At 37.9% G+C, this 24114-nt stretch overlaps 1 protein-coding gene across 1 annotated transcript in view; it reads left to right on the top strand.

The window, feature by feature from the left end:
- Positions 1–1823: 1823 nt before the first annotated feature.
- The window catches only part of LOC138317541 (uncharacterized), a 32030-nt gene continuing 9739 nt past the window's right edge, over positions 1824–24114 (top strand). The window contains exons 1-5 of the mRNA XM_069259291.1: positions 1824–1918; positions 5130–5194; positions 6954–19946; positions 20829–20986; positions 21178–21624. Of these exons, the coding sequence (XP_069115392.1) occupies positions 6988–19946; positions 20829–20986; positions 21178–21624 (13564 nt within the window). The 5' untranslated portion in view covers positions 1824–1918; positions 5130–5194; positions 6954–6987. The remainder of the gene's footprint in view (positions 1919–5129; positions 5195–6953; positions 19947–20828; positions 20987–21177; positions 21625–24114) is intronic.

Genomic DNA, 24114 nt, shown 5'->3' with positions numbered 1-24114 from the left:
ATCGGACATGAACACAGGTATTTGTGTCTTCAAAATTGATATTTACAAACAGATAGTTTATATTAGATGGCAGACACCAAAAATCGCCTCGCTATCTTATGCGAGTAGAATAGGTCCCGTTGTCCTCGTGACGTCACAGGTCAGGGGTCCCGAATCGGGGTCAATGGCTTGGGGCTTCAGGTGTGTTTTAGAGAAAGGTCGCATTATCTCTAATACCGTAATCGCTATGAAACTCGTACTTTCTCCATTCTAAATTTTATCCAAAGACGCATTTATCAAGCCTTATATACCAAACCATTCCGTGTACACTTTAACTTGACAACCAGCCCAGAACATATTTGGAATTGCGACGAAACCGGGCGCAATTTCGAACATACATGTACACCTGTGCGAATCAATTTTCAAAGAAAGAAAGTACACATATCTATCTAAAATTAAAACATCATTATAGGAATGCCTGTGCTGTCGAAATACTAAAGAGTCTTGATTTTCAACACAAGGAGTAATTTCTTGCGTTGCGGTTCATCTGATTGGATATAAAACAGAAAATATGTAATAATATGTATTATTGACGTTTTCTATTACATTTATGTTGAATTTGATTACATTTATTTGTTATTTATCTGTCCAATTTTACAATGCTGCATGCAGTGTCACTCTACCTTTCATTGTACATTAGTTTACCTGGAACTGTAGATTAGTTGAAACTAATAGTTGAAACTAATCTACAGCTACAGGTAAACTAATGTACAGTGAAAGGTGTACTAATCTACAGACAGAACAAGTACTTGAACAATAGTCTAAATAAAGTACTGGGGACAACAAAAGATGACATCATAGCCATGTTTTAAGTAAGAGAAACACCTCAAACTGTAGATTAGTCAAGATAATGAACAATTTTCGGCCCTTCGGGCCTCGCATTGTCCATTATCTTGACTAATCTACAGTTTTCGGTGTTTCTCCTATACATATTGAATATCTAACTTCATTAGCTCTGTGAACAAAGATAGCTAAATTTTTAACAATGCTACTATTTTCTGAAATTATCATGTCAAAGTAAAATTGCTGAGTGAATCTGCTATAATATATATTGAAACCACTGAAGCTTACAATTTTTCGTTACTGTAAAGGAAATTTTTAGAAATATCAACCCATTTCAAATGATTCGACTGAACTAAGTCTTCCCATCGGTTATGTTATTTTTTCATTATATTGTACAGATCAAGTTTATATCTTAAATTTCATTATTTAAGAAAATTTTCTTTGATGTGGCCTTACGCTTTGAAAAAACGCAATTATAGTACAAATAGTAATTGTCGCACGGCCACATTTCTAGGGATTAACACGTTTCAGACAGAGTTATCAATTTCAAAGTTATCTTTCAGAGAAAATAACATAAAAACGAAGCGTAATTATCAATAAATGATGCATCTTTGGTATCACCACTGAAAAATGAAGTAAACTTTAACAACACAAATGTTGTTTTTTTCTATTAGGGATCAATTTGGGTACAATGACGCTCAGTTTTTGGACCGTTCATCTCTGCCTATAATACCACTACGAATCAATATTTAAGTGAAAACCCGTTACAATCTATTAACAAGTGGAGTTTTCCTGGTATTGTAAGCCAAGGAAAGTAGAAAGGGCATTTAGCCGATTAGTCATGGCGTGTTGTGATCGCCGGACCGTTTCGACAGGGTGCGCCCATGGCCAGCTAGCAAGTGCTCCCTCCTTCGCTCCGATTCATTAACGTGATAGATACACGACGCTTCGCCCCATTAAAACGCTATAGATTTTAGGTAAAAAGATTGCGTACACATTATCAAGGATATAAAGACTGAAAACACAACAACATGCACATCGAAAGTGGAAGTTTAGAAGAACTCTCTACTTGTATGGCGTAAGATGGAAATTTAAGGTAAAATTAGTGTGATATTAATTCTTATATGAAATGCCATCTTTTTGAACCAATTACGGACAGTGAAAAGTTTTTAAAGATATTTTTGGGACCCAGATTCGGCCAACATCCATCAGGACATACGATTACCTGATCAATATAAGCTAAACCTAATTATATTAATATGATTAGCATATTACTGGTAGCCCAAGGCCAATACAGAATTATGTTTTAATGAAATATTACTTATCACTTGTTCTATATAGGGACCTACAATTTTATATATATTTTGGTACCTAAAACTTACCTAACAGAGCGACACTGAGATGAACAAATTTTATTGTGAATCATCCACTGAATGTATTTAGAAGGCAGATAAGATTTATAAGATGATATTATTAGTTACACAGTTTGTTAGTTAGCCAGAGAGACTCTGGCCCCGACACCATCTATATTTATCTATTATGGCCTGGTTGAGAGGGCACTATTGCCTCATAGTATTGTCGAGGGATGGAATAGTGCACGATATATCCCATCATGAGACAATACTATGAGGGGGTCACACTTAATAACGACAACAAACGACAACACGTTAAATACAAGGAAAAGTTAGTGACAACACAAGATATGTTATTCAGTACATTAAAATGAATATTTCTACCAAGTTTTATGAAGATTGGAGCAAAAATGAAGGAATTAGAGTGATTTGAATATTCTGAAATCGACCGCTGGTCAACGATAGATTGAGTGACAAGAGGTTTGCTGTGATGGTATACCGACAACACATTGTAACATCGAAACTGTTTTAAAAACCTTACGACAACAGAAGACATGTTATTTGTCATACTATAATGCATCTATGTACAAAATTTAATTAAGATTGGAATAACAATGAAGACTTTATACCTGTTTCGTGAGTGTGTATGTCCAGTATTACAGACAACACATATCATAGCATTAAAAATATTGTGTTGTCGGTATACCGTCACGGCAAACCTCTTGTCACTCTATCTATCGTTGACCAGTGGCCGATTTCAGAATATTAAAATCGCTCTAATTCCTTCATTTTTGCACCAATCTTTATAAAACTTTGTAGAAATATTCATTTTAATGTACTAAATAACATATCTTGTGTTGTCACTAACTTTTCCTTGTATTTAACGTGTTGTCGTTTCTTGTCGTTTGTTGTCGTTATTAAGTGTGACCGCTATGAGGCAATAGTGCCCTCTCAACCAGGCCATAATGGGTTTAGTACAACACCCTGACATGAAACCGTTTTTCATGTCATCGTAATAGAAGCACGTCAAGCGATACCTCGCGCTATCTTCATTTCCTCACGACGTCGTTACATTAAAAGTAAAACATATGAATTGTCGCAGAAATATGGGATTCTATAAAAACGGGATTCAGCTTCATGAAAATAGTAGATCTTTTAAGCAACATTTGCTTCCATCCCTGCACACAACAGCCTGTCCGCCACCTTTACGTCTTGGTTGAAGCGCAACGTTAAAGTGACGTCATGTAATGGTGGCGTCACAATACATTCACTTTCAATTTTGCGCCACTTTAATAGTGTCCGCTTGCCCGGGCACTATTGCAAATAGTACCCATTTGTGTAGCCAACCAGAATCCAGTATTCTGTCACGTGATGTACTAATTCATATTACGGTCATCTGGTATTGACAACACATTGTTTACTATGGTCATCTTGGAGATATTTTTCTAGCGTCTGTTCCGTTAAAAGCATACACTTTCGATGTAAACTGATATGATTTTCAGATACAGCAGGTTAAAATCTTCTTTCGAAGAGCAATGTCAACGTCATCTTATTCTTAAACCATCAAAATCAGTCAAAAACCGAAACTTACCAATTTTGCCTGCATCCATCTTTGATGACTGTAATATTGTTTGTAATAGAAACATTATGGTCTGATAGTAATTGATCGAAATTTCAAACTTATCAAGTTTTGCCCTGCCCATTTGCAAAGATTCAGGTGTTCTCTGATTGTCAGCCAATCACAATCTCACGCTGAGTGTCGCCGAGCTGTGTGGGACACCAAAGGGATAGAAACTACTGTTACTAGTTTTTGCTAAATAATATGCGATGTTGCTGTAACTATTTAGGAGTATATCTTAAAATAAACAGTAAACTAGGCACATACAGGGGTACATCTGTCGATCATAAAAATGCCTGCGTTGCCAATTATATATGTTTCTTACTGAACACTGGGTATTCTGGAGTGATTGCTGCCAAAAGTCATCAAATTAGATTTTATGATAGCGCTCAGGCTTCAGTTGAAGATGTTGCGAGGATGATATTATTGTGGGACATTACTGTTGTAAACACGACTCATATCTCAGATCTGGTCCAACTTAAGTCCTGTATTCAAGGTCTACTAGGCGCTTGTACATGGTATAACAACATGGGTATATCAATGAACAGTTTCACTGATCTTGATCATGCGCGGTCATACTAAATAACCATGAGGCCTAGGATAGCTAGAATTAGCAAATACATAACAATTACTAGGATCACAAAAATTTGATCCTTAAAATCTTGAGAAATGGTTGAATGATATCTACCATTAAATCTTTATCCCGAAAAGTTTAAATCGCTAAGATACGATTTTTCGTTTTTAGATGTTATTGAGAAAATTTTGGTCCGCAAAAATAACCGACAATAGGGTAGTCTGATCCAACATGACATCATGCGCCTACAATACTGAAAGTTTGGTTAAAGTCTGTATGCATTAATTGTTGTAAGTGTATCAAGTTCTGCAACTTTCTGTTTTATTAGAAACTCACGCTCATCATAAAGAAATCAACAATGATGAGTTTTTCTGGAAAAATGCTATTGGGCTCGAGCTCCAGCTCATTGCATGCATTTAGACAAGCATTAATGGGACTAATTCACGTACCACGTGATACCCGATAACGTTTGTGCGGGACTATTATATCCAGTGGTGATGGAACGTAACTCGATCTTTGTACCAGTAATCTTCCCGCTGAAATGACGTTATCCTGCAATAACGTCATTTGATGTCATTCCATCACCAATAGAAACATGTACAATAGTCCTGCACAAACGTTATCGGTTATCATGTGGTACGTGAATGAGTCCAATAGATATAAAATGTTGTTAATGTATAGCACGGTGGTCAATGGTACAAGTTCCATGACATTACCTGAAGCCCTCTCATTTGTTTGATATTATTCCCTAATCCTGTTGTAGTTGTGGAAAGCTGATGAGGATCAACCATACTTTGTGAACTACAACACAACATATAAGCAAAGCTAGTAAGTACATCTGTTCACTAATTAACACTTCATTTTTTTCTTGTGTATTTGTTTGTTAATCTTCTACTCATATTATAACTATAGAAGCCAAAGGAAATACAGTTTTCATATGTCTGTCTGTTTTTCCAGCTTTTGCACAAAGGTGAAGTAATAAGTAATATAATAACCAAAGGACTAGATACATTGTATGTATGCTTTTGAAGCTTTATTTTTGGACCCCCACCCCACCCCCCAAATTCATCAGCTTTTCAAAACCTGCTAAATGTATTTAGAAATGAAATTGTTGAATATCCAATATTGAGTACATTCTTGATACAAAAAGTGTGATAGACAATTATGTATCATTGTAACTGTTAACGTTGTATCCAAAAATTATGAAAATGTGGCCATGGAAATTCCGTCAATTTTGGCCATTTTTACTGGTAGGTTTTCATCTAGAAACCATAGAGAGCATCCTTGAACAGATTTTATATTCTCCTTAAGATGTATCTGAGGAACATACATATTCTGAATAAATGTTAAGTTTGTTCTATTGTTTCTTACACAAAAACTATAAAAAAGGCCAAAAATGAAAAATCTTAAATTCCCTTAACTTATATATGCATATTTCAGATGGTTAACACGACAACTTCAAGCGACAAAATTATCTTAACTTTTATACCAATTAAATCAGGGATGTACTAAATATTTTAAATACAACAATTTATTTCTTGATACTTACAAAATTGATAAGATACAAACCATACATAGTCCTTTACAAAATTTCTTTTGCATCCTTCAATCTCTCTCTGATATTTTTGATGCAGTTAAAATCAAATTTGCGCCAGAATGAAATAAAGTAATATGCCCATAGGTTAAAAGTCAGAGGTCAATGCACTGTTCCACCAGATCAATAGTCAAGCTCAAATTCAGATTTGTGTCTTAACATAAAGCAAAATTAATCAGAATAAATTAAGCATTGTTATTGACAGAGGTCAAGTTTGCACAAGGTATTTTGATTATTATATTTCAAAAAAACATTTGTTTAATAATGTATAATTAAATTCAGACAATGTTTATTTCCATTTCCTTTATACAAAGAACTACATGTACTTCTTATATAGTGCATTAAGTTTTCTTGTCCCTTCAAGTTTGTTATAAGTGAGTTTTACTGTATCATATTATAAAAAAATCATCAAAGTTAAAATGAATCTTTTAAAAGTATCAGTAATTGTTATAGGTCATAATAATAGGCATCTGAATGATAGTGTCTTTCCCCTTACTAACATTTGTTATGACATGACGAAAAGTAGAGCATGTTGAAATAAACAGCTAAAAATGGTTGACTTAAAACTCCAAAAGCTAATACTGTCTGTCATTGTCTAACAAAATCCTTACAAATTTGGTTGTCTTCGAAAAGAAAAAAAACCTCAAAACACTCCATTTTCATATTTTTCAAGAATTATGGCTCTTTGTCTGTTATATTTATTTTTGTACTAGCAACCTGTCTTTGGAATACAATGGATGTTGATTAAATTTTCATATGCCACATATATATATACATGTTTTTCCTGGCGCAAAAACCCAATTTCTTTTGCAAACGTTGTAAGAATCATTAAAACTGAAACTGTTGTGCTAGTTTAATGGTTTTCATCCATGAGAAGTAATCTTATTCTGCTACAATAGCTGTCACACTTTATCATATGTCTCATAGTACTAATAGTAGGCGTATCACTATGTTTTGGACAATACTTTGACCATTTCTCCTTTGTTTTTCCAGGGTCTTGAGAATAAGCTGTTTCATTCTATGAGTGATGGCTTGCAGCAGCACGTCCCTGGAGGAAACGGACCAGGACACTGTAGAGGTGCCCATTGTGTTGACATATAAGAATAATACATTTCATTGTAAAGCCTGTCGTAACAACACACAGAGCAGAAATGCCTTTGAGGAACACATGGTGAGGCACTGTCAGCTGTTACCGTACATCTGTATTTCATGTAAGACTACATTCAAGCTGAAGTCTGAAATGGAAAACCATGTGAAACAGGTTCATAAGAATGAGAAAGTTCGATGTGGAATGCAAGGAATGAAGGATGTAGGAAAAAAGATGAAACACCTTTTAGAACATGGGAAAGTGAAATTTTCTGGATATTCAACGAAGCAAGGAAAACTAAACAGTGTTTCCGCAGGAGCATCGGGACCAGTGTCCTGTGTAAAGTCAGCAGTGGACATTGAGAGGAAGAAAGCAAATGAAAAGCAATCTACGGTTAGTTCATCACTTAGTGATTCACAGCCTACTGAAAATGCTGACAAGGTCGTGCCTACTAATGAAGCATCAACAACTGACATTGGGACTAGTAGATCAAATGCGAATAATGTAGATGTTCAAAATTTAGTTGAAAATCCAGTGACTGAAAATAATAATGTGAACATTTGTATGGAAAGTAGTGGAGGCAAAGCAGAACAATCTACAAGTGGATATATTCTAAATATTCCCATTTTTAAACAAAATAAAGAAACATCTGCTTCTGTTTCAAGTATTGATCATACATCTCAGACTTTTTCAAAGGAGAATTGTGCCAAGCAGACTGACCTGATTCCTAAACTACAGATTGAACCTATTAAGTCTATCGAAAATGATTTTACAAACAATATGATCAAACTGAGTGAAGTTGAACAGGTGGATTTTAGGGCTGTTAGTTCTACAGGAGAATCTGGGGAAAAACAGGTAAATGAAAGTGTTAAATCAGAAACATTGCCTTCTGGAGATTTGAAACAGGACTTACAACAACAAGATAAGGAACATTCAAGTACTGTTAAGGAACACTTATCTGAACACAGCTGTGTGCCACAGTCAGAGTCTCAAATAGAAAACCTAAGTCAGGACAAAAGTTTTCCAGCTTCAAGCATCAAGCAGAAAAACACAGGATTATTGCATGAAACAGATTTAGAAATACATCAAGAAACCGAGGTGATGTCACATTTATATCATAATAGTGATAATACTGAAAGTGAACAGGAAAGCCAATCTTTGGATGCAGTATCACACTCCACATTAGTGTCCGTGGCTGATACACCAAACAGTGCTGAAGAACCTCCACAGAAAGATGGAGGGCAGATCCCTTCATCAAGTCAAGATAAGGAAAGAAAACTTCTTGTATCGTCTGGTGATCATTCTTCTGAGGACAAAGAAATACAGACTTCTGCAATAAGTGGTACTAATCTTGTACAAGAGAGAGAAGGAAAACCTCCTGTATTATCTGATGATAGTCCTCCACAGAACACACATCATGTTCCAACTGCATCTGATAGTGATCATCTGAATGATAAAAGGAGACAACCCATTGCAACAACGTATCATCCACAAGAATTGCCATCTTCTTCATCTGATGTGCACCCTCTACACACAATAGAGGCAATGCCAATTTCAACTGATTTTTCTTTTGGTGAAGAATTGCAACTGAGTGCTGCAAATGATGTGAAACCTTTACAAAATGAGGGGATGCAGTCCACTATAAGTACTGGTGAAAAACTTTCATATGACAAAATGGAGCTACCTGCTGCTCGAAACAAAATCACTCCATCAAACGATCAAAGTACAACTGGTAAAGATGAATCAGTGGGGGAGAAAACTCCTCCTGCTACTGATGATGGTAGTCTTCAGCAACAACTTGACATTGATCCTGAACAAGATCTAGCACAGAACAAATTGACAGTGCCAGTGACTTCTGAAACAGATAAAGACAATCATTTGATGGAGAAAGGAACAGAAGATTCATCACCAAGTGTTGAGAGTACACAAGTAGATAATATATCAAAGGCATTAGTGGACAAAAAGTCTCAAAAGAATGATAAAAGTATCAGTAATGCCGACGAAGTCAATTCCACTGTGTCTGCATCAGAGGTCAAGCACACAATTCCTTCAAGTTGTGAATCTGATGGAAAACAGAATCCAAACGGAAAAGACATTGACTCATCATCAATGGTGAATGAAAATAGCTTTCCACGACCATCTACAGTTACAACAACATTGACTGAGTCTCAAAATGCAGATGAGGATCAACACATAACTTCATCACAGGAAAGCTGCAATGAAGTCTTCAAAATCACTGAGGAAAATGAGAAGATATTGAGATCTAATCTTTTCAGTTTGAAATTCCCAGGAACCAACACTACAGATAAGAGTTTTCCAGAAAACAATACCATATCATTAACAGAGCATCCAGCAGAACATCCTTCTGTACAAACACAATCGGGTACATCAACTATGTCTTCACAGAAGAAAATTGCCGACAATATGTCTGAAAAGACCAATGCCAGCTGTTTAGTGGAGGAACATTGTATTCAAAAGGAAATATTAAAAAAAAATCCTATACCAATACGAAATGAACAGTCCTCTGCAAGATCTGATCTCGTGTTGGAGAAGCAAAGAGCTAATTTTGGTAATTGCATTCAGAGGATGCTGGAAAGAGACCCCAAGGATAATCAAGAAATGAATGTAACAATGATCCAACAAAACATTACCAAAGGCAAGGATGTGTCTTATATACCAGACAGAGAACCACCTCATGTTTTGCATCAAGGACAGACTCATCCAAGAGACCCATCACCTGTCTCACATCAAAGACAGAGTCAGCCAAGAGACCCATCACCTGTCTCACATCAAAGCCTGAATCAGCCAAGAGACCCATCACCTGTCTCTCATCAAAGGCAGAATCAGCCAAGAGACCCATCACCTATCTCACATCAACGACAGAGTCAGCCAAGAGACCCATCACCTGTCTCTCATCAAAGGCAGAATCAGCCAAGAGACCCATCACCTGTCTCACATCAAAGACAGAGTCAGCCAAGAGACCCATCACCTGTCTCACATCAACGACAGAGTCAGCCAAGAGACCCATCACCTGTCTCACATCAAAGCCTGAATCAGCCAAGAGACCCATCACCTGTCTCTCATCAAAGGCAGAATCAGCCAAGAGACCTATCACCTGTCTCACATCAACGGCAGAGTCAGCCAAGAGACCCATCACCTGTCTCACATCAAAGCCTGAATCAGCCAAGAGACCCATCACCTGTCTCTCATCAAAGGCAGAGTCAGCCAAGAGACCCATCACCTGTCTTGCATCAAATGAAAAGTCAGGATGGGCAGCATATTCCAAATAGAGGGCCATCTCCTGTGGGTTATCAAAGTCAAAGGCAAATTCAACCCATGTGTGCATCACAACAGCGAAAAAATCAAACAGGAGAACCATTTTCTGTGGCCCATCAAAGACTTAATCAGTTTGGTCAATACATTCAAACAAAAGGACCATCTCCTGAAGGTTATCATCAAGTCACAGAACAATCTGCTGTCTCACAACAGAGTTCGTGTCAAACAAGAGGACCATCTCCTGTGGGTCAACAAAGACATAGTCAAGATGGTCTATACATTCCAACAAGTGGACCATCTCCTGTGGGTCAACAAAGACATAGTCAAGATGGTCTATACATTCCAACAAGAGGACCATCCCCTCACTCCTACCAAAGTCAAATAAGGGGCCCACCTCCTGTGGGTCATCAGAGTCAGTCAAGAGGACCATCTCCTGTGGGTCATCAAAGCCAAACAAGAGTACCATATCCTGTGGGTCATCAAAGCCAAGCAAGAGGACCATCTCCTGTGGGTCAACAAAGCCATTCAAGAGGACCATCTCCTGTGGGTTATCAAAGCCAAGCAAGAGGACCATCTCCTGTGGGTCACCAAAGCCATTCAAGAGGACCATCTCCTGTGGGTCATCAAAGCCAAGCAAGTAGGCCATCTCCTGTGGGTCATCAAAGCCAAGCAAGAGGACCATCTCCTGTGGGTCATCAAAGCCAAGCAAGAGGACCAGCTCCTGTGGGTCATCAAAGCCAAGCAAGAGGACCATCTCCTGTGGGTCATCAAAGCCAAACAAGAGGACCATCTCCTGTGGGTCATCAAAGTCATTCAAGAGGATCATCTCCTATCCAATTGCAACAGCAAAGACAGCTTATAAATCAAGCCAGAAGTGTCTCGCCTGTATATTTACAACAACTAGAACAGGCTCTGAGGAGAAATAATGTTGTTGATAGGGGCACACATTCTAATCTACAAATACATGAAGAAGCTATGGTTCAAAGAATGAGCATATTTAACATCACATGTCCACAGTCAACAAGCAATTCCACCACAGTGAAAGACAGCAGAGCTAACTCTTCTTCAATGTTACAAACTAATAATCTTACTACAGGACAAACGCCATGTCAGTTTACACCTATAACATCCAGTCAAGTAAATCCCACATATCAACAGGTGAGGACCTCTGCTCCATCTGTACAACCCTTGAGACCATCAGTTGGCCAGTTTATGACAATTGTCCAACAAACAGATGTAACACCAGGACCTTTGAATATAACCCAGCATACAAACATTCAGAGTATATTGTCAAGGCAGCTTCCATCATTTCCAGAAGTAAGAGTTGCAGCACCAACTAGTTTTCCACAGACAGGGTATGCCACCAGAGCTGGTATTCATCAAGCAGCAGCTGTTGCCTCAGCTGGCTTTCCTAACTTCAATCCAGCAGATCATCCAAACGTTCAGATCCAACAGCCATCTGTTATGCATCAATCTAATGTTGGCCATAGTGGTGCCCAAGAACAGACAATTCTCAGTCAGCAACAACTTTCTGGGACTTTGGTAAGGATGCCTGCTGGTGTGCTGATCACAGGACAAAATGCTTCCCTTTTAGGTGTTTCACAGTTTCAAGAAAATCCTAATCAATCTGCTGCAGGACCCATTTGTGTATCACAAGTCTCTACAGCACAAACAAGAGGAATAATGCCACGGTACATCTTGTCACAGAATCAAACTATCCAACCTACAGTACCTATGAATAATATGAATCTTCTATTGCAATCTGGAAACCAGACACAAATCAGGGGTCCTCCAATGGTTTCCTTGCTGCAGCAAGGACCTTCTTCTGTGCCAACCCAGCAGACTCAAATTAGTGAAAACAACCAGAACCAAGTCAGGAGGCCATCTCTTGTCCCTATACAACCGAAACAGATTCAGGATGGCAACCAGCGAAGAGGACCTCCTGTAACTGTGCCGCCTAGAAATCAAGACAATACTTCTCAGCTGCTTAGTACTCCTGCACTTAGTGAAATGGACCATAACAAGTCATCTGAAATAACTGCTGAAAATAAGGAAGATAATCAGAAAAAAGGATCTGAATCTGCAACAAAAGAATCCTCATCTATAGGGAAAATTTCAAAGCAGGTATCTTTGAAGGCAACTCTCAAAATTGCTGAACTATTTCGGAAAACGAGAACAGATAAAGAAATTCAGAATAAAAAGACTCAGGAGACATCTAATGAAGTCAATGATAACCAAAGGGATAATATGCAACCAAGAGTGGAGGAGACATCTAATGAAGTCAATGATAACCAAAGGGATATTATGCAACCAAGAGTGGCAGGGACAACCCGTGAACAAACGGATAAGGAGGCTTCTGTTGAAAAGCAAATCGATGATACTTCTGTTGTGCAACCAAAGCCAAAAAAGAAAAAGAAAGACAAAGGCGATTTCAGGAAAGTTGGGCCGGACTTCCTTTGTATTGCATGCAGGATCGAAACTCAATCTGAAGTTGAGTTTAGGCGACATGTCTGGGTGCACTTCCATGTCTCAAAGAATCTCTGCCAGGGATGCCAATCTTCTATTAGCAACACTGCAAAATGCCAGCTTGTTATGAGTGTAATAGATGGTCTGAAATTTGGATGTTCTGCTCCTAGTACAGATACCGAACCAGTACAGGTCAAGACAGAACCAGAAGATGATGATATTGTGATATTGGATCATATCCCTCCTCCTAAGAAAGTGATTCCGGCTGCTGAAATAAAATGTGAGCTCACTTCGATTTCTCCTTTTGAAACTTCAGAATTTGGAAATCAAAATAAGGAGGGAATGAGTCACAGAAGCTCCACTCCCCCATTGGAAATTACTGCTTGTAGGTCTTTAAACATGCCCGAGTCAGCAGACCAACCCAGCCTTACAAGTCCAGAATCAGACACCTCTGCTAGTCAATTGAGTAGGACATGTCAAGGCAACTCTGAAAGAGTGAACATTCAAAGAAGACCATCATTGTCAGATACTGAAGCAGAGGCAACACCAGGATCAGAGACAAGCAACAATAATCAGACCGAGGGTGGAAATAACTCGTCACAGGTTACAAAAGATCGTACGGTTAGTAGACTACAGATTAGTAAAGGTGGACGGCATTTTATATATCAGTTTGTTGGAAAGAAAATCCAGCAGAAAAAATCTAAATCTAACTCAACAGAAAGTAAAGACAATGATTCCAATGTTCAGACAGTCCAAAACACAGAAGTTGAAGCAGATCCAGTCACATATTCTTGTTCAAAAGAGATTGAAAACACATCTGCTGATGAAAAAGAGATTGAAAACAAGTCTGATGATGAAAAAGAGATTGAAAACAAGTCTGATGATGAAAAAGAGATTGAAATTAAGTCTAATGATGAAAAAGAGATTGAAATTAAGTCTGATGATGAAAAAGAGATTGAAAACAAATCTGCTGATGAAAAAGAGATTGAAAACAAGTCTGCTGATGAACCATCAGTGGTGGACGAAGATCATGTGTCTTCAGAGAACAATACAGGAAACTTCTATATTTGTGGAGGCTTTGATTCCTGTCAATTTAGCTGCTTAACTGTAGCTGACTTCTACAAGCACATGTTAACTGTGCATGGGTCTGCTTCATCCTTTTTATGTGTCCACTGTGGATGTCCCTCTCCTAACCTGCAACAGCTAATGCGTCATCTTCATTCTCATCTGAAAGGAACTTCAGTTTTCTTCAAATGCTTCAGTGGTTGTAGATTTGAAACTAACATCTTAAAGGATTACAGCTCCCATTTGATAAATGTACATCATTCCTCAACCACATTCATGTGCACTTTCTGCGAAGAAAGTTTTACATCTGTTGACCTGTTGGTTCGACACATGCAGGAGAGTACCTTAAAATTTGTTAGGTGTCCATTCTGCAAAGTTGCGGATACAAATGCAAACCTTATCAAACAGCATTTGGCATCCACACATCCAGGACAATCTCGTCATTTGAAAGTGGCATGTGAAATTGTGTGTCGAGACAGAAAGAAATATAACTATCAGAGAAGAAGCATAACACTAGTACCTGAAACTGCTTCCTTACTGGATGAAGAGCCCGCTGTTGTTGAGTCAAGAACAACAGAAACACCACATGTGGATACAAGTAAACCAATATATGCTGCATTATCCGATACATCAGATGAGGAGGAGACTGCTGAAAGAAACATATCTCATACAAATGTCTATGAGGATAACACAACAACATCCAAAACTGCTACAAAAACTAGACCAGCTTTGTCACTAAGAGTAAATGAACCTGTGATTCATGAGATTTCTGCCTGTGATTCTACAGTTTCTCCAACACCTATGGTTTATTCTAATGAGGAGGATCAAGCTGATTCTGATAACAATTCACCCACCCTTCAGAAATGTGTGAGATGCTCATTTGCAACTGAGGATAAGAGATCATTCCTTTACCACAAGGAAATTCATTCAATGAAAGAGCAACATGAGAAAATCTTTACCTGTCCAATATGTCCAGATGGAATGCCGACAATACAAAAGTTCAGGGACCATATGAACAGTCATATAGGAAACAACACTGTAACTGTGTTTTACTGTGATCTTTGTGAGATTGCCAGCAATAAGCTAGAGAAAATCCAAACACATGGCACACAATTCCATAAAGACTTTAAGGAAGACACACATATTTCAACAAGGGAGATGAAATTCTCCTTTAAGGCATTTGTCTGTGACGATTGTGATTTTTGTACAACTGATGAGGAAACCTTTAATATGCATGCTGAGACACATGTAGCGGAAGTTCCAGTTCAGCTGACAGATCAGAAATGTCCATACTGTATATACTATACACAAGACCTACATATGTTAAGTCTTCACATCAACAACATGCATCAAAAGCAATTAAAGAAAGAAAAAAGAAACAGGAAATCTTCCGCGGAGCAAGAAAGTTTGTTCTCTCGTCTAAAAGATTATGAGACTCCTAATAAGTTTTCTTCACAATCCAGTACTTCTGTTGGAAGTGTTCAGGTCAAATCTACTTCTTGTGGAACACCGACTGACCAATCAAACATCCCGATCAGCATATCAGGACCAATCACCACGGAAACGACAAAAGGAATAGAGTCTCAATCACCATCCACGTCAAGTGATGTTTATCAAAGTCAGATACCAAAGCGATATCAGTGTAACAAATGCTCTAAAAGCTTTTCAGTTGCAAATCAGCTGAAAGCACACATGAACATACATATACAGGAGGGCAAAATAAATACTATAGATATTACACTATATAAATGCTCACATTGTGACTATTCATCTACTGAAATGCTTTGGACTAAACGACATGATCGGGAAGTTCACAAACAGAAACCCAAAACAACAAAGCACCTAAGGGAGGTAATCCATGTAGGAAAAGGAACAGCAGAGACCTCAGATACATCAAACAAGGATGTACAGACATCTAATGTGATAAGGAACCCAAAGCCATTTTTGATTCCAGTACAGAATACATTTCCTGAGCGAGTGAAATGTTGTGAATGTGACTTTTCTACAAGAGATCGTGCTGCCTTAGTTATTCATATCACTAAGCATTCAACACTCTATCCGAAATTTGAGGATCTTAATGAAATCGCGGAAAACAGGAAACAGAATACAAATTCTGAAACTGCAAGTATGGATGGGATCGAAAACAAAAATGAAGCCGTTGGAAAAGGAAAAAAAACGAGTAGAAAATGTTTTGATACACAGGCTAGTTCTACGTCATCCGAGGACTCAAGTGCTGATCAAGATGTCTTTGAATTATTAACTGATGAAAATAGTGATGAATTTGAAAGAGAGGAAACACCACAGGAGGAGAATAAAGGCAAGCTAGGAGGAGAGGGTGAAAATGAATCTACATCAGAGAATCAATCTGGATATATATCACAGGAGGTGTTGGCTGAGAAAATAGCTCCTCGTTCACACCGGAGAAGTAAGGAGTGTGAAGTCCTATTCAAACTTGGAGGTGACCTGCTACACAGCAGACTGATGCCATGTTTCTCAAAGGGAAAGAATAATGCTCTTGTGTGTGACATTTGTAACAACAGCACCATAGTAGACAAGGCAGAATTCCACAGACATCTGCTTGAACACATGAATCTCTGGTTCTTCATGTGTGGCTATTGTGACTTTCATTGTTTTGAGAATTCTGCCATGACAAGCCATTTTAACAAATTTCACAAGAACCAATCACCCCAAACTCTGAAGATGGAAGTGGACGACTTCAGAAACAGAATCAATGAGATCATACACTGTCGAAAGGCTGGTGTACCTATGTCATCGTTAATCAGTATTAAGGCAAAAGAGTCCAGCATAAATAAGCAACAAGGTATGATTGTAGATGATGGGACAAAAAGAGAAGAGGCCAGTAAAACTGCCAAGTCTCATAATGGAACTGATGTTGAAAAGCCCAAAGCAAGTGCTAGCAAGAGCTCACCAGCTAGTACAAGTGTACCTGCAAAGGATTCTGTTCACTCCAAGGGAAACAATAGCAAGATCTCATCAGCTAGTACAAGTGTACCTGCAAAGGATTCTGTTCACTCCAAGGGAAACAATAGCAAGAGCTCACCAGCTAGTACAAGTGTACCTGCAAAGGATTCTGTTCACTCCAAGGGAAACAATAGCAAGAGCTCACCAGCTAGTACAAGTGTACCTGCAAAGGATTCTGTTCAGCCCAAGGGAAGCACTAGCAAGAGCTCACCAGCTAGTACAAGTGTACCTGCAAAGGATTCTGTTCAGTCCAAGGGAAACAATAGCAAGATCTCACCAGCTAGTACAAGTGTACCTGCAAAGGATTCTGTTCACTCCAAGGGAAACAATACCAAGAGCTCACCAGCTAGTACAAGTGTACCTGCAAAGGATTCTGTTCAGTCCAAGGGAAACAATACCAAGAGCTCACCAGCTAGTACAAGTGTACCTGCAAAGGATTCTGTTCAGTCCAAGGGAAACAATACCAAGAGCTCACCAGCTAGTACAAGTGTACCTGCAAAGGATTCTGTTCAGCCCAAAGGCAGCACTAGCAAGAGCTCACCAGCTAGTACAACAAGTGTACCTGCAAAGGATTCTGTTCAGTCCAAGGGAAGCACTAGCAAGAGCTCACCAGCTAGTACAACAAGTGTACCTGCAAAGGATTCTGTTCAGCCCAAAGGCAGCACTAGCAAGAGCTCGCCCGACAAACACTCTGTCCATGAATCAGATAAAAGTTTATCTTCACAAAAGCTATCTGGACAAGGAAAAGTAATCTCAGCTGGATCAGTTCACAAGTGTTCAATCTGTAACTACAAATCTACCAATAGAAATGATGTGGTGCACCATCTACCTATACATTCCAAAAGAAACAAACACTGTTGCAACCTTTGTGCATTCCAAACATCTGTTGCTGGAGATTTAAGACTTCACATGACCAAACGGCACCCTGAAGAAATTAAGACAAGCACAGGCAAGGCTACATGTTCTAAGGAATGGAAAGAATTAAAAATGGAGCGTAATTCTAGATCTAATAAAAACGACCTATCTTCTGATGATACTCCAAGTTCAGCAAAAACCAAAAATACAGTGAAGACATCATCATCTGCGACTAATAGGGCTACTTCATGTGTGACCAAGACCAATCAAAGCACTGGTAAGAAAACCTCTGCTTCAAAGCAAGCTTCAGAAGAGGATAGTGAGCTGGCTACTACTCCAATGAAAACCATATTCAAGGATTCAATTAAGAGATTTAAAGGTCTTTTTAAGTGTAGCTTTTGTAAATATTGTTCAAAGTGGGGAAACAATATGATCCGACACATACAAGCTAAACATAACGTGAAGGTCCTTGTCAGTCAAGAGGAGGAAGAAAGCAGTGACCAGAGTGTCGATGAAAATGTGATGACTGATGAGGAAGACAAAAAAGATGATGAGGAGGACGAAGATGTGGAGAAAAATGAGGATGAGGAGGATGAAGACGAAGATGTTGAAAATACTGATGAAGAGAGTGAAAAGACAGAGACTTCTGAGGGAAGTGTTAAAAGTGATGATGCAGAAAAGGATGATAGAAAAAGGAATAGTGGCAAAACAAGTCTGCCAAAGGAGGTCATGTACACATGTGATGTTCAGGCTGATTCCAGTGGACATTTCCCATGCTCACTGTGTGGGAACATCCTTAAAAACAAGGCAAACCTTTACCGACACGCCATAGAAGTACACAATGCTGAAATTAAAAATGGGTACACATGTTTAAGTTGTAAGAAAAACTTCAAACTGAGAACACATTTTCTTAAACATTTGAAAACTGGAACAAAGTGTGATCGACCATGGTACATGTGTAGAGTAAGGTATTGTAGAACTCTTTTCTATGACCGTGAGAAAACTGCAAAGCACACGCAGAAAGAGCATTCGAAGCAGATGGACCCTGAAGTGATAAACACAAGGAAAATGAAACTTGCAAAGTGTGTTATCGCACGAAATACTATCAAGAAAAGGGAAAGAAAAGCATTCAGTGAAAAGGATGAGAAAACTTTGAACAAAACTGAAGAAAAGGCCTCCAGCAAAACGGTTAAATCTTCAGTAGAAAAGAAAGGAAGCCTTGCCAGCAAAATGGAGGAAAGAAGTGTTGGAAGCAAAGAGGAAAGGGGATCTAACAAAGAAAAAGTGCCCCGTTCTCTGTGCTATTCTCAGTCTCCTGGTATGAAAGATATTCAATGTGGAAGTTGTAATTGCCAGAGCACACAGAGCTTTCCTTATCAACTTCACTGTAACAGGAGACACTCTTCACTATCATTACGTTGTTTCTTCTGCCGAAAGTTCACAACAACTTCTATGCGTCACTTGATTTACCATACCATTGACATCCATAAGAAGAACAATCTCAAGTTTTATCATGTAGCTAAAACGGAACAACATGAAAAAACTGCTGATAAGTTCAAGAAGGCATTTGGCAAGAAGAACCGCATAAAGAACAAGAGTATCATTAAAACAGATCGTTACTTTGGCTCTCATCGGAGTCCACTCGCTTCAAAAGATAACAAACTCAAAGCAAAGCAAGCTGATTTAAAGAAGCAAAACAAAAAGGCTACAGAGGTGAAGTCGCCTAGAGTAAAAAGTTCTAATGGTGGGGATAAAGGTGTGTATCGGTGTATGGCCGTGAAGGGTTGCAATGACACATTTGGGAAGGCAGATTCCTTGCATTTTCACATACAGAAACATTTCAATTACAAGCCATACAAATGTGGTATATGTGGGTTTTCTTTCTTCGTGGAAGGCCATGTGAAAATGCACCACACAAAAGTCCATGATCCTGAAACAAAGTTCAAGTTTTCTGTTGAACGCAACGTGGTCATGGAGAAGCAAATAGCAAAATACTTAAGGAGAGGGCGTCCAGGATATAGTGTAAAGACAAAATTTACAGAAATGGACGCTAAAAAATTTACAGAAATGGACGCTAAGATGATTAGGAATGGGCCAGGACGATTGTTCAATCAGTCAGGAGGAAAACAGCCAATCTTTAAGTGTAAAAAATGCAGATTTGAGGCAGATACCAAGAAAAAAATGGTGGACCACGTGTACGGGCATTTTCCACAGATCTACAAGTGTCCTTTCTGTAACCATACCCGCTACCCCAGGTAAGTGAAACACCTTAAACTATCTTCATAGCTTTAATATATTTGTATACTGTTTACCACTTTATGGCTTTGCATACACTCTACATATTTCACATCTTTGTTAGTTTCAATATATTCGCAAATACCTTAATTTGCAATCAAAGGCTGTTAAGCAGATTCAGATTTATAATTATATTCTATACAATTACTTGCAAAACATATAAATTCGTGCTTGAATTCTCTCAAAAATAAAACAGTATACACTAATAATCGGAGACACAGATTATGTTGGCTGGATAAACGTCTTGCCGTAAATCCACAGTCAAACCTTTCTGAATTATTGATGATAATTCAAGCTTGTTTGACTGGAATAACTTGAGTTCTAAGTAAAATTTCACAATATATATATGGTATTAGAATTCTCTTCACTCAAATACTGTAAACACACAGATTGTAGTGTTAATCTGTTTTTAGCTCTATCCCTAGAAATTGACAATGCTAATTGTATTTTCTGTATTTTAATTGTTTAGATAGTATCTATGGTGACTGCGTGAATGTATTATTGTGCTTAACAGTTCAATTGAAGTTAAGCTAAATTTAGAATGCACCAACATAAGTATCTTTGCTGTAATCTGACATAAAGTGTTGTTTTTTTTTCAAATTAATGAGATTTGACTGTAATTAGTGTATGGTTGCTGCAGCCGTGAGTCATCTACAGATGAAGATTAACCAATATATATTTCAATGGTTTTGATGGTTAATATATGAAAATAAAAATTGATGGGTGAAAAATAACGGATAAAATATAATATTGGAAGATAGATATTTAACCAAAATATAAATAATATAAATATAAGTAGCTCCAGTCGGAATCATTTCCCATTCAAACATTCTCGTGAACAGGTCTCTGGTACTTGACCACATGGCAGACATCCACCCGCACGAAAACACGAACACACCGGTCATCAATCTGATGAAACCAAACGCTGAGCAATCAACAAAAGACCAGTCCAGGAAGTCAGAATCGTCATCCCAATCGTCTGATACAGATGTGTACTCAGGTATGTTACACATGTACCTTAAAGTTATCCATTTAAAATTATGCAAATAAAATAGTTTTTATTATGATTTTCATTTCTTAGCTTTGATTGCTAATTTTGCCAAGCATTATTTTAGAATTGAATACCTTAATTTTTTAATAGTCATGAATTTGTTGTTCCGTGTTTGGTTACTTTCTTCATTTTACTGTCAGATGATCAAGTTTGCCCATCACAGCGTAAAACCAAATCCTCTGGTGTACGACATCAAAAGTCAGAAACATCAGACTCCGACCCCATGCCACAGAAGTCCACATCTGCCAGGAAAAGACCGAGAATTTCCTCTGATTCTGAGGACGAAGAGAATGTTACAAAAAAAAGGAAACATTGCAAAGCAAACCCGCCTAAGACTAGACTCTCAAAGAGGAAACTTCTGACTTCATCCTCCAATACTGAGGAGGAGGAGGAGGAGGAAAAAGAAGAGGATGAGACGATGACTGATGAGAGCGATGAGGAAACAGAAAGTTCAAGCTCTGAAACAGAAGAATCATCATCCTCTGAAGATAGCAATGAAACTGATGAGGATGAGGATTCTGAAGATATTGTTCCAATACGACGGAAAAGACGCCGTCACCTGTCTGACAGCACCACAGATGAAAAAGGTAAAACTCTTAAATCTAATGAATTGTATGGTTAATGACTTCTGTTTAGATTGTGTTTGAAAGTGAAGCAGTAGGCTTTATACCTCTGGCAAATATTTAATATTAATAATGTATTCAAATAGAAGTGAAGGATTAGAAACAATTTACTACAGTTGAAACTCAACAAATCAAATATATCTCTATTTTGTGAGATTGGATTTTGATTCCCATCAGTGGATGACTAATGTGTTAAACACCAAGGATTTATAAGTGAGAAGGATTCGTGACTGTCTCTTTGCATAACAAATCACCACGCGAGACGCCTATGAACCGGGAATAAAAACCATTTTTCTCAACAAATACTTGTCTTATCGAGTCAAACGAAACACCAATGTAAAGTTTATTAAATTTCACAACGTTTACTACTTGCTTTAAGGACGGAATATTTAGAGGACATGTCTTAAATTTTCATTAAAAAAAATACAACAGCTCATGAAATTCAGAAAGTAAGACGGTGACCCTCGCACACGCAAGCTACATCAAAGGCTGCACTGCCGGATATCAAAGAAAAATCAATCGTCGCCCAACGTCACGGTCAGTGCACGAACACTAAAGCTCCTGCCTTGCACTTTCCCAAAACCCAGTGTGACTTATCCTTCTGATATACGTCCTTGATTATACACATATGGACTTTATAGCCTGTATCTGTTGTGGCGTATAGAACCAAATAGACATACTGTCAAGCATATATCAAGGATCATGTCACATTAATTTTAGTTATTACATTAAAAATGAAAGTTAAAAAATAATTAATAGAGCTACAATAGATATGATTAACAGTATCTTTCTTCATCAAGGGGTTACCTCCCCTTATATTCATAAACCTCCCCATATATATAAATGTTTGTTTGTGCCACCAATAACAGGAGATGACTAAGATAGGCCTGACGTCTAATCCTATAGACAGCATCCTTTTGTCAATAAATATTGGGAAATCGAAACTGAACAATGTGCTGCTTCGTCAGTATTTCAGTTTACAATTTGAAAAAAGAAAATAAACAAATAAATTAATACATCATGGTTGTCAAGATTTAAACGGTTAACGTGGTTAGAAGCCTAAAAAATGTTTATTAAAACCCCCATCTGAGTAATTGTAAATATAACTAGCCCAGCCGAAACCTCCACATATACATTAGCTGCCATATATATATATATATACATAAAAAAACACAACTATAAAACAGTTTCTTCCTCCCTAGCGCTTTCTCGGCTCATGCCGGTCTTCAGGGGTTTGAAAAAACTGTTTTATAGTTGTGTTTTTTTATGTATATGGAAACCATCACATGGACATTGTTCTTTTTTATTTATATATATATATATATAGATCATGGATTAGATGATTATTTTAGCAAATGCCAGCATAAAGTGTGTACATATATATGGACATTGTCATGACAAATGCCAAAACATATCTTGAATATATCTTATAATAACATCAGGAAGAATCGGATCTAGCCATTTACGTGCGCAATAAAGCTAATTCAATACTACATGTACATGTACTAACTCAGCTAAGTTCCCGTGCTTGTAATATGATAAAAAAAGTGCACCAATGGCTTGTGTATAGCATGCTTTCACATGTATATAGTTGACCAGATATTTTTTTATCAACAAAAGCAGCTTGAATGATCAAAACAATCCTTAGCGGTTATTTTTTTAGCCCTCCATCATCAGATGATGGGCTATTCAAATCGCCTTTCGTCCGTGGTCTGACGTCCATCCCTCCGTCTGTCCGTCCGTCCGTCTGTTAACAATTCTTGTTACTGCTATTTCTCAGAAAGTACTGAAGGGATCTTTTTCAAATTTGGTATGTAGGTTCCCCTAGAGCCCTTGTTATGCATATTGCGTTTTGGGACTTTGGCAGCCATCTCGAATTTTGATAGTTAAAGTTTGTTACTGCTATTTCTCAGAAAGTAAAGAAGGGATCTGTCTCAAATTTCATGTGCAGGTTCCCCTAGGTCCCTAGTTGAGCATATGCATTTTGGGATTGATCAGTCTTCAAGATGGCCGACAGGCTGCCATCTTGGATTTTGACTATTGAAGTTTGTTACCACTTTATTTCTCAGAAAGTAATGAAGGGATCTCTTTCAAATATCACGTTTAGGTTCCCCTAGGACCCTAGTTGTGCATATTGCATTTTGATACCGATCGGTTTACAAGATGGCCGACAGGCCGCCATCTTGGATTTTGATCATTTAAGTTTTGTTACCGCTATTTCTCAGAAAGTACTGAAGCAATCTGTCTCAGATTTCATGTGCAGATTCCACTAGGACCTTAGATGTGCATATTGCATTTTTCAGACCGATAGATAAACAAGATGGCCGACAGGTAGCCATCTTGGATTTTGATAATTGAGGTTTGTTACTGCAATATATCTCAGAAAGTGTTTTAATATGTAATATGACGTCACAATCACTTCACAGGTTGATATAAGATTCCAATGGTCCCAGG

The sequence above is a fragment of the Argopecten irradians genome, chromosome 3, assembly GCF_041381155.1.
Source record: "Argopecten irradians isolate NY chromosome 3, Ai_NY, whole genome shotgun sequence".
NCBI lineage: Eukaryota > Metazoa > Mollusca > Bivalvia > Pectinida > Pectinidae > Argopecten > Argopecten irradians.
This window is presented reverse-complemented; position numbering and strand designations above follow the sequence as displayed.